The sequence below is a fragment of the Eupeodes corollae genome, chromosome 1, assembly GCF_945859685.1.
Source record: "Eupeodes corollae chromosome 1, idEupCoro1.1, whole genome shotgun sequence".
Classification (NCBI taxonomy): domain Eukaryota; kingdom Metazoa; phylum Arthropoda; class Insecta; order Diptera; family Syrphidae; genus Eupeodes; species Eupeodes corollae.
In genome coordinates this window covers 275,948,119-275,960,832 of record NC_079147.1, presented here as the reverse complement: position 1 = coordinate 275,960,832, position 12,714 = coordinate 275,948,119, and the positions used below count along the sequence as shown (strand labels likewise).

General features: G+C 30.3%; 1 protein-coding gene across 1 annotated transcript in view; it reads left to right on the top strand.

The window, feature by feature from the left end:
• The first annotated feature begins 5,774 nt into the window (after positions 1-5,774).
• Positions 5,775-12,714, top strand: part of LOC129950606 (probable serine/threonine-protein kinase tsuA) — a 73,465-nt gene continuing 66,525 nt past the window's right edge. The window contains exon 1 of the mRNA XM_056062540.1: positions 5,775-7,076. Within this exon, the coding sequence (XP_055918515.1) occupies positions 7,075-7,076 (2 nt within the window). The 5' untranslated portion in view covers positions 5,775-7,074. The remainder of the gene's footprint in view (positions 7,077-12,714) is intronic.

Sequence of the window (12,714 nt, the reverse complement as noted above, 5' to 3'; positions counted from 1 at the left end):
GTTATGGGGTTTCGGAAAATCATGTGCGTATATAATATACAATAAGGGCCAAGAACGGATCCTTGAGGTACATCTGCAACAATTTCAATTACATCGGAATACCAATTATTAACGGAGACTTTGAAAGTGCGTTTTGTAAGGAAGGATAAAATCATTTTTACAAGATAGATTGGAAAATTTAAAACAAGAAGTTTGTGAATGAGTCCCTCGTGCCAAACGGAGTCAAATGCTTTTTCGACATCAAGAAAGACCATTCCCGTACTTTTTCCTATAGTAAGGTTGTGTTTAATATCTTTCGTTATTCTGTCAACCTGTTGCACAGTACTATGATGTCTCCTAAAACCAAACTGCTCCTATGGCAGGATATCAAACTATTCCATATGTAGTAATAGTTTGCTTTTTATTAATTTTTCAAAGCACTTACTTAAAGAGCTTAATAAACTAATTGGCCTGTAGCTAGAAGGCAGGCAAGCATTTTTGCCCGGCTTAAAGATTGGGATAACTTTTGCCGTTTTTCAAGTATTTGGAAAGTATCCTATTTTGAAACATGCATTGAAAAGCACAGTTAAAAATTGTATACCATTTTTAGGAAGATTTTTTAGAAATAAATTTTGTAACCCATCAAATCCTGGTGATTTGGTATTTTTAAGACTTCGTAATATATCTTTTAAATCATCAGTGGATATAATATCATCAGTAAAATCAATAGTACTAGTATTAAGCCTTTGTATTGATTGCGAAACGTTGTTTTCAATATAACTGTTTATAGTTGAATTGCTTGCAACTAAGTGGTTAGCACAGAAATCGGTTGCTAAAGCACCTGCTATTTCTTCGTTTGAAAGCAATATTGTATTACCTATCTTAAAGGATGGAATGTGAAATTTTTTCTTCTTAACAACTTTAATAATTTACTCCCTTTATCTAAGCCTTGAAGATTATGGTTCCAAGATTGATTTCGGAAATCGGAAAGCAATATTTTTATAATTTCGTTTAAGGTTTTTATTTCAGAGAAGTAAAATTGATCTCTTGACCTCATCCATAAAGTTCTATATTTATTTCTAAATTTTATGGTTTCTACTATTTGAGGTGGTAATGCGTTACCATTGTTCCGTAGATTAATTTTTTTTGGAACAGATTGCTCAATGCTTTCAAGTACAGAGTTCGTGAAAGCACTCACAGACTCATCAATTTGAACAAAATGTATATCATTAGAATTAATGACCGGTATATCTCTTAGTTTTTGTCGCAAAATGCTTTTAAATCTGTTCCAATTTGTGTTTTTAAAGTCATTGACAATATTACATGTCTCTACAGGGGTAGAATTCTTTCGTCACCCATCGCCAAAACTCTTGACACGTAGTTTTAATGTAATTTGAGTGTATCTAAAAAGAGGGGTTCTATTCTTGTTTCAAGATGTAACATATAGTTTCGCTTCGTATTTGGCAAAAGTAACTTTAATAAAAAAAAAACGGAGGAACTTTTTCACAGCTTCAAACAATCGATACCCCCATACTTGCGCTCCGTAAAACAGTATTGCAATTGCGGTAGCTTGAAATACTTTATATTTAGCGTAAAGCTTTTTTCCTTTACTTTTATAAATATTAGCAATATTTATTAATGACAAAATTTGGTCGATTGTGGAGTAGTTTTTCTTAAAACCAGCTTGGAATTTGTTTAATATTTCCTCAGATTCGAGCCACTTGTTAAGTTATTATATAATACCGAGCCAAGGATTCTTAATGCTGTATTTAAAAATGGGATGCCTCTATAATTTGATGGATCTTCAAAATAAACTCTCGGGGACGTCAGCGGTGTCGAGAATTCTGTTGCACTCCCAAGTTAGAAGCCGTAAGAAATCTGGTTAAATATTTTTAAAATATTCATACGGTATTTTATCTTCCCCATGGTGCTTTATCTTTTTTTGCTTTTTCAATAACTAATTTTACCTCATTTTGGGATATAGGCGCATTAAGAAACTCATCAATTATTAAAGGTGGTGCATATTGAAACCACCATATATAATTTTTGTCGGCTATGTTTTTATATTATATTAATAATTGTGTACAAATTTGTTTAATTTTTTTTTAAATAAAATTGTTTTTAAAACCACAAGGAAATAATAAATTTGATTTCAATGAAATCAATACAAAATTTGTTCCATAGGGGAAGACTTATTTGATGTTATGTTGAATTAAGGTAATTCCACATTCGCGTAGTACGGGTAAAGAACGGCTCTCCAAGTACAACCAAAGTTGGGTTCGAGGTACTGATACATATTCTTAGAAGCGCGAGTATAGCCTTTCATCCAGTCATTAAGAGCCCTTAGGTCTTAGAGATATTTATTAAGATGATAATCAAGTTCGGAGTCATAACACTATATGGGATTAAATTGGGGGCAAACTGCCTATAGCAACTAAATTAACTTTCTTTAAGGGATTGTCATTGACGACTTGCCGCTTTGAACTTCTTTACTCAAACCATGCGTTTTCTTTGCCGCTGATGCTTTTTACTCTTTATAAGATGAAAGTTCTCATTCCCAAAAGAATCAACTTATGCACTGGCACTGGAATCAATGTCACTTTCGAGGAAGAATTGGGACAGGTGACAATTTATTAATTTAAAACTTGTAAATTCAAAATACCCAAAAGTTGCCATATTTCCGATTCATAAAGAAATTGTCATGATTGCCAATTTGTTTGCCCAATGTCAATACAGTAGAACTGACAATTCGTTTATGAAATAAAAATAAAATGCAATTTACTTTTTTGTCATTATTTAGTTGATAATTATGACAGGAAACCAAGTAAAGGTCAAGTTTTATCAGTGAAAAGCCTAAAATTATGAACGATATATTTTCAAGTAAAAGTGAAAGTTATGACGATCCTCAGTTGGGCCCTACTATAATAGGTTGCGTTTCCGGAAATCTAAATATTTCGATTAAAGTACCTTTTTTTCCTAAAAAACTACTTTATTACACTTATTTTGAGAATATTATTCATTTTTAAATTTGTATTATGTTTTTGTTATTTATTTTTAATAATAACCCATGATTTTACAAACTGTGTCATTTTTTAATTGAAACTTATGCATCTAAAAAATTGGTCTATATTGCATTGGTTTTCGCTTATATTACATTTCAAGACTATGCAATGAAATTGTCAAGACAATTTTGTCAGTATATGACAATGAAAAAATTGTCCTGACGCCATTCTATTTTTCTGACAATTTTGTCTTCTGTCAATATTCTTGGAAATGCGATTTTATTAACTTCCCATGCGCCCGATTTGTCAAATTGAAAATTTTGACATTTCTCGACGTTTCAAGGTCCCTAGAGTCGAAATAAAAGATTTTGAGAAAGATTTCTGTGCGTGCGTGTGTACGTACGTTCGATAAGTTTTTTTGTCGTCCATGGCTCAGGAACCAGAATAGATATTGACTTCAAATAAATTTTGTTATACAGATAACAAAGCAGAAAGATGCAGAAAGGGATCTCAAGAAAATTACGTTAGTCGTTTTTTTTACCATAGTAGTTTAAAAAAAGGTAAATATTTTGGTTGACCCTAATTATATTAAATTTTATATAATATATTGTAACGTGATAACAAACAAATATATTTTTTTTGAAAAAATCCAATTAAGGTTTTTTTATAAATAAAAAAAAACTGACAACAAAAAATTGTCACCTCGAAAATTGTAAGAATACCAAATGATTTTATCTCCAAAACAATTTTGTGCAACGAAAAACAAAGTTTTTAACATCTGATAAAATTTTGAGAAAAATCGAACAGACAGTTTTTAAAAAAAAAAATTAAAAACCTAAAAAAACATTACTCAAAGTTGGCAAAAATTGAATTTCGACTCGAATATCTTTTCAAAAATTTGAGATTATGGCTTCCAACTTATTTTATCTTATATGAAATATTATTTTCAACATTCGGTAAAGTTTTGAGAAAAAATCGAATTGACAGTTTTTTTTACAAAAAATAAAAACCTAAACAAAAAAGTAATAAGAAATGGTAAAATTGGTTTTCGGCTCAAATATCTTTTCAAAACTCTGAGATATTGGCTTTAAACTACTTTTATCTTTAAAAAAATATTGTTATCAGCAGTCAGTAAAATGTTGAGAAAAATCTAATGTGAGTTGTTTTACAAAAAATAAAAATCTGACAAAAAAACAATACTAAAACCTGGTATAAATTTACTTTCAACACAAATAGCTTTTCAAAAATAAAAAATATTGACTTCACACTTTTTTATTTCAAAGAAAATATTGTTTTATATATTAGTACTTTTTGTTAATACAACAGTCCGTTTTTTAATAAAAAAATAAAATCTACAAAAAATAGGACGCAAATTTCGTAAAAATTGATGTTCGGTTCTTGATAACTCTCAAATTATTTTCTTCATTCAATTTGGAAAAATTTAAGAAATGCTACTAAAATTGGTAAAATTGGTTTTTGACTAAAAATCTATTTAACAAAACTAGATTTTCAAACTAAACTATTTCTTTTTATGAAAAATATTGTTGGTAGTTTTAAATTTTTTAAGAATTATTCAACTGTAAACTTTTTTAACGCAACCCAACAAATAAGAAAAATCAACAGACGGGATGAGAAGTTATTATTGTGGATCGCATCCCAGTCTCTTTTTTTAGAATTGTAGTCGCCAATTTTTATGAACTACGGCCCAGTTAGAGATCCAGAAATAATTTTGTAGGCCGTCTCAACTGGCTTCCTCGTATTGTTGTCAAACATCTCTGTTAGAAGCTCTTTCCTTAACTTGAGGGTTTTGGACGAGAAATTAGCAGATATAAAAGACATTTCCATTGTGAACTATGCTCGAAATCCCTTCAAAAAGATGCAAGTTTTTTCCATAACACACCTCGAATGATGATTCCACGTTGCTAATCATTAAAATTGAAATCTTTTCCGAATGGATAAATCAATCGAGCACAATCCACAACATTTGAGTGAAAATGAAAATGCAACATGCCTGCAAATAATGTGCTTTCGAACATCTTCTCATCGAACCATCGAACATGAGTGTTTCCAATAAGAGAATCCAACATTCAATACAAGTTCGATCGGAACCTGGACTTAGCATTTGAACTGCAACCACAACATCTATATTCGTTCCAGCTTAATACTTGTTCGAATCAAACTCATTATGTGGAACATTTACTTCAAACATATTTAGTCCACTTCAAACATTCAACCCCTTTTTGCTTTAGAGTCAGAGTCGGTCGTCGGAGAAACGAGAACTCGAACGAGTACGAGAACGATATTCGCCGCTAGGTCACGATGCCGGTGTAGTTTTTGTCTATGTGTGAGTGCGTGTGTCAGCAAGGGATGAAGCCGAAGGAATTCCTGTATTTTTGCTTTCTCTAGGCTGGAATCTTCCGTTTTCTACCCCGAATTCATGCACAGTTAGGGTAAATTCAAAAGATGGACATGAAGTACGGAGAACAAAAACGGTGAGAGCACAAAATAAACAACAACAGCAACTAAGCCCGAAAAAAAACGTGTATCTTTTCTCCCTAGAAGAGCAGCTAGAAGAGGAAGAGCGCATTGTTGTTGTTGTTGGTTTGTGTTGTATTTTGTTGTTGGATTTAGATAGATATCTACACTTTGTGTTTGCGCCGATTTTGTATTTTACGTGCGCGCCGTTCTCTCGCTCCCACTCAATTTAGATTCAGATACTTATTGTTGTAGAAGATTGCCTTCTGGTTCTGCCTGATGCGGTAAAATGATGGTTCCTATAGTAGAGCTTAACCATAACCCATCCGTCTGTAGGGGAGGATAGAACAAAAACACGCTCGACTCTCTGGCTCTGGCTCTGCTCTGTTGTGTACTTAAATACTTACCTATCTATAAAACCTAACCTACCTACCTACCTTTTGTAGACTTTTTCTTTAGTCTTTTCCATTTCCACATCATATTCATATACTGCCCGTCATCGTCGTCTCCGTGCGTCGTCGTCCGTAGACAGTGACTGCGATAGCGACAGCGAAGCAAAGCGAAGCGACACTCTCGAGCGCTCGACATCAGCTACAACGACAACGACGACAGCTCTGAGCTCTGTTGTACCTACCTTCATATATATTTTTTTAAAAGTGTGTTTCGTTCGAATTGTTTTTCCATTTCGTTCGATTTTCGGTTTCGGATCGGATCGGAATATACGACGGCGGACGGACGGATTATATATTATTTGGTTTTGGTTTTAGGTAGTGTTGTTTTTGTATCTTGTATCTTTAAGTTTAAACCATTTTCCCGTTGTCGATTGAACTCAGTTTCATAGCGCCTACCGTTGGTTTAACATCGTCGTGTGTACGAGATAAAATAGATACAACAAAAGAATAAAAATTCCAATTTTCAAAAAAAAAAAATAAGAAATCAAATTGTATCTCAAAGATACTTACATTTAAGTTTTTCTCACTCGAACTTTAACACCATCGCGCAGAAGAAACGTTTTCTTTTTGGAGATTATATCAATCGGTGTCGTTTTATTTTCTATCCTATTTGAATTTGAATTTAAAAAAAGGATATAAATCGTTATAAGATTTTTTTAAATTTATTAATTAATTATTTTTGTCTCTTTATTTAAAAAATCATTTACGTAAATTTTTGTTTCTTTCAAATAATTGAATATATTTTTTGTTAAAAAAAACGTGATTTTGGGACAAACAAAAATTCAAAAAACAAAATTTTGTTTTATTTGTTTTAAGTGTTAATAAATTATTTTATTAAAAAAAAGAAAAATTAAAAAGAAAAAGATTAAAACAAGTGAAAGTGGAATAAATAATTTGCTAAAATAAAAGTTCCTGTTTTATTGCAATATAATTATATATTTATATAAGTTTTTTAATTAATATAAAAAATTAAAAAAAGTGTGTTTTAATATACAAAACAATAATTTATTTATTTAAAATAAAAATATATTTTTAATTGGCTGATTAAAAATAGAAAGAAAGAAAGAAAAAGAAATCAAAAACACTTCAAATGGTACATCGACCAGCAATTGGAATATAAATATACCAAACCCTAAATGAGGGTACAATGAGGTCAAAAATATACGATGTGAGTTTTGAATTTTAACTTTTTTTTATTGTTTTTTAAAGATTTTTATCAACCGACCTAGGTTTTTAAATTCCAGTTTTGATTTATCATAAGTGATAATTACCTTGAATAGGAAAATAAAAATATATAGGTACGAGTACATATGTTGAAACACGTGAGGTTTCTGAAACGTTCGTTGGTCTTATTTGAATTATTTTAAAAGGGTTGATGTATAATATGTGCATATACCTATTAAAGGGTGAATAAATGACAGGGTTGTTTTATGACATGAGTTTTATTGTTGTTGGTGTGTTTTTTTTTCTTCATACTACTTTCTTGTTTAAAGGAACCGGAATCTAGACATCTAGGTACCTAAACCTACCTATGGACACTATGTTGTGCAGAAAATGCAAAAATCATTGAAAGTTTTCAGTTTTCTTTACTTTTTTATTTTTAGTTTTTCATGAAAGGTGATTTCTTCATAGCTTCATTGTTATGTACCTTACCTATATCGGTTAGAAGAATAAGAAATAAAGGTAGGAACAAGGTGGCATGCCTATATTATTTTTGGTTATGAAACATTTTTTAAAAGTTTGTTCTAAATGTGTACCTGTTTGTTTTTCTTTGTACTTTTTTTTAAATATTTTTTTATTTAGGAAATTCCCAAGCTCAATGATGTGTTTTGGTATTTTATTTCAACCTAAGTAAATATTTGCTAGGTAGGTTAGGTATCGGTAGGTACGTATAAGTTCATATAGATTGAAATTTTTGTGTGGTATTTTTTCTTTAAAAATAGTAGGTGACATAGAAGCTTCTATATTGAGTTAGGTATGCTAAAGAACAATCAGTATAGACGAAATTCTTTGACACTTGTGAGTTTCTATTTCTTTTTTAAGAAGAATGCAGGTAGGTACATAAGTGTTATGGATTTTAGTATTGTCCTAAATATAGAGTTGAAGACTTAGTGTGAACTTTTCTATTGAGAGATGAAATAAAATGCTTCAAATTTGCTGAAATTTCAAGAATAGTAGCTTCTGAATTTCTTCGATTGTGTTATTTTCTAAAATGATCTTTACGAATTTCTTAGAACCTCCGTTTAAATTTTTTTTTAAAATAAATTCGCAGACTTTTATTTAGATACTAATTTTCCGTTATAAGAATGTTCCCTAGATTGTATTTTAAAATCTTGTATATCTATCTTAGTCTTTATACTAAATACGGTGTAATATGTATCTGATTTCTAAGATTGACAAACTTGAGATTTCGTCAACAATATTCTGAGTTGTTCTGTTCTTGAGCAATGCATACTATGGTTTCTCATTTTTATATCACTAACTTGTAGCAACAGCTCAAATGTTTCCACAGATTTAACAAAGTGTTTTTTCGGTTCTTATCTTGTCTTTTCACTTTTTTTAAAATATGCCCCTTTAAAAATGCCAAAACTGGACTTTTAAGCCTAAGTTAAAACTAAAAATATGTCTTTAAAATGTGTATGATGATTTTTATATGTAAATAAAAATCTTTCTCTTTTAGATACAATTTAAATTATTTTAGTATCTTGCTCAGTTTCTGGAAAATCTTAATTAGTTTTGAGTCTTTTTTGAATCTATATAAAGTTTCGATCAAAACTTCAAGACCGATTGAATAAAAAACGCTTATTCCACTTTTATCCGCGAGTTTACTAAACTAGGAAATGAGAATTAAGCTGTGGGTTAAAACGTTAAATGAATAAAACCAAAATATTCATGGAATAGTTAAATGACGTTTAACAAAAATGCCTTAAGAAAATAAATACGAGTCCTGTTTAGTAACTTGAAATTCTCACCAAGTTCCTCAGACTTGGTTTTTTTTCATATGGTTTTTGACAGCAAATTGTTATAATTTGTAGACACATTTAGGAATTCTCTTGTTTATATGTGTCTGTCGAAATTATTACCATTTTTCAATTGTTTCTATTGGGTTTAAATGGATGGTTAAAATGTTGGATGGCTGATGATTATTCAGAAATAGATTGGGGCATTTTTATAAACTGCCTTACTTTCGAATCAAATGCTTTGGCTACACCAGCAGAAATAGTGCTTTATGCAGACTGACTAAAGCTATGAATATCAGCAAAATCGTCGTGAGCCTTTTTTATTTTAGTAATTTCAGACTTTGATTATACAAAGTCATTATCCCTATCTCATTACGATCCCAGACAGGAATATGTCCACCTCTTGTGTCCCCATTTAGATTATCTTCAACAACCGCCATTAGTTTCCTCATATTTCCCTTGGAAGACTTATTTTTCTTCCTAAAATCATAGATGCTTAGCACTTGCGCCGGATCATACTTGGTTTCGAATATTTGACTTTTTCTGTTGGTGGATGACTGATTGTTCAATAATTGTAATTGGGATTGGGATATAAAGAAGCAATATTCACTTAAATATATTACTTTTTATTTCAGAATAAATTTGACTCATTTCGATCTTATTCTTTCGCTAATACACCTTCTTCGGTGGTTTAACTTAGTAAACGTCACTTAGTAGGAATTTTGTTCTATTCATAATTTGAACTTAGTCCATGGAATAAGACCTTACCCTTCGCTATTCCATGTTTATTAAATTGTAATAGTTTTGGAAAATACATATTGGCCTTAATTTTTAGAGCTGATTTCAAATCCAAAATCTAATTTTAACTATGATTGTTCAAATTTTAAAAAAATCCGTTTTCAACATTATTTTCACAATAATTGTTAATACATTTCAAAAACTTGATACAAAAGAATTGTTCAAAGAACAGACTCGTTACAAGAACAAAACTTATTGTTAAACCGTTTTGTCTTTTTTTGTTTTGTTGTTTTTCTGTTGAAAACCGTTTAAACACAAATAGTTTCTTTTTGATTTTTGTAAGGCAGTTGAAATCCCACAATTTGTAAAGTATTAATAAATATTTCAACTAAAAATTGATTGAAGAAAGGGATTATTGATTCCTCAAACCATCGCGGATTTTATTGACAAAAAGCTAGTTCATAAATTTAGATGGCCTTAAAAAGCCCTATATACGTGTTTTTTTTCGAATTTAAAAAAGTGATATCTCAAAAACCTGACTTGATAAATAAATTTTGAAGTCAAATTTAATTTAAGGCCACCAAAACCTTTTGGAATAATGTAATTTCTTGATGCCAGTAAGAAAACCTTGTTAACCAGTGTAAAGCTTTAGTTTTATCGAATTATGACAAAAGATTACCATTTTTTTTATTTGACGAATTTTTTAATTATTTAATTTGACAACATTTTGCTTTCTCCTGAATTATTCGTAAAAAGATTAGAAAGATTTTATTTAAAAAAAATTGTAAACAAACATGGTTAGAATTTTTTAAATTTTGAAACCTGTAATTTAAATCATATGAACGAGTATGTGATTTATTCTCATTCCCAAACCCATTACGAATTCTAAAACCTTCAGATAAAATACATTTTTTCTTTACAAAGCAAACACACATCTCAAAGAACATTTATAGAAATTTATATCGTCTAGATTAAATCTAGGTCATTAAATAAATCTAACCTATAATATAAGGTTTGAGCAAATTATAGACTCATCAAAAATTAAGATGAGGGTTAATTTAACCTAAACCTAAAATTCAACCCATATCGTAAGTATCTATATTATATATCTTCCTTACGTATAAGTAAATAGCTATGTTCAGACATAATGAACCATACAGAATCCTCTCAAGATATAAGGAGAGAGAAGAAGAACCCAACCAATTTAGGATAGAAAAATATTTGTTTGCCAAAAAAATAAAATATATGGTTTTCGTCATCGAGTATCGTCCTTGTTAACCTTTTTTTTGTGCTCTGGGAGGCAAGAAAAAGCTTTTATATACTTAAGTAATTCTATGCTGGTAATTTAATACCATATCTCTTATACTTATATATTGATAGGTCTATAATTAATTGCCTAATTCTTCTGTGGGATTATCTCTCTATCTATAGATGAGAAGAATTAGGTTTCTGCGTAAGTCCAAAATAATCGAACCTTTTATACCTAATTCCCTCAAACCATATAATTTTGTATTATATAAGTTTTATTTCAAAAGAAAAGACTTACGTTATTTTTAGTGTGCTGGCTGTTCTCATTTCGTTTTCCTGCTTTTGATGTGTTTGCTTTTTCTCTTGTTGTTGTTGGTCTGGAAATCCTTTAGGAATCTTAGTTTTGTTTTCTTATTCTATAACAACTTTTTAAGGTATTCCTTATGTTTCTTTATGTTATTGTTGAATGAAACACAAAATGGGGTTGGACAGCAAAAAAAAGAACAAAAAATAAAACACAACCCATTTCTAAAGAATTTTTAACTGAAATTTACAGCAAAAACAAAAATAAAACAACAACAATAGGTCCTAAGTACTTCAAAATCAGAACAACCTTGTAAAATCAATGACCTCTTTTTCTCTTTTTCTTAAATTTTTTTTTTTGCTGAAGCTCATTCTAACTTGGGAATAGTCTAGGACTTGATGTTGGTTCTATCTCTTTGAAGAAGTTAGTCGAAGAAATCATTTTTAAGATTGTAGTTTTCGGTCAGCAAATACCTTTTCTGTAAAATTGGGATTAAATCACCATTACAAATCCAAGTTTTCTAATGAAACGTTTTTTAAAAGAGAAACCAATGGATGGCTATTTGGCCACCACAGTTACAGTTGCGAATCAAATCCTTTTCAAAAAATCTTCATAACTAATTTGCACATTCAATGAATTGAATCAATAAGTTCATGAATTTTGTATTTAAGTTATCGAAATTGTACTTAAAAGAAAAATGTTTATAGGTGTTAAATAACATGATCCCTGTAGTCTTCCATCCGTAATACTTGAACCATCAGCTTCAATTTTAAATAAGAAAGATCAAGCCACAAAAATGGAAACCGCGGGCTGATGTGGATACGGTTTTAATCCTTCCATAATCCACTTTTTCCAACATCTCAACTTGAGAACTGAGCTTAGTGACTTACAATTCTTAATTATTCCTGTGTGCGAGTAATGCTATCAGGAAGAGAGGAGACCTACAATTGTAAGTCGAATTTGAGCGACTAATTTGTGAAAGCACTTTTCCTGACAAGAATTACTCTTGGAAGATTTGTCAATTCCTCGCAAGAGGCAGTACCCGTGAAAAAAACTTAAAATGTCATAGATATAGATTGAATGCAAGACCTTTTACCGTCACGCCACTGGTAATACTTTTGCTGTACGAAAAAGTGATTCATCAACTACCTAAATGTGCTTTAGTTTTGCGAACTGTGATTGCAAAAATGTCCATCGTTTGTGATTTTTAGTAATGACGTTGTTTCTACTTATCAAATGTCACTAGATAGCATCCTCAAAAGTGTAAGTTGATGCCCAAATAACAGCCTATTGCAAAACGTCGTTTTGATATGTTTATGATATTTCTAGACTCTTGTTGACCTCTGAGTTTTTCTGCCTTAAATTCAAAAATATTTACTTGACATTAAATTAAAGTCGATGACACACTTAAACTTATTAGGCAACCCTACCAACCAGACCATTTTTAAGCTTTTGACTAAAAATTCTTGAAGAATCATATTTCTATTTCATATTTTTTCCAATTGGATAATAAAATCGAAACAATAAGTAAACTTTTATTCACATCAGTTTCAGTA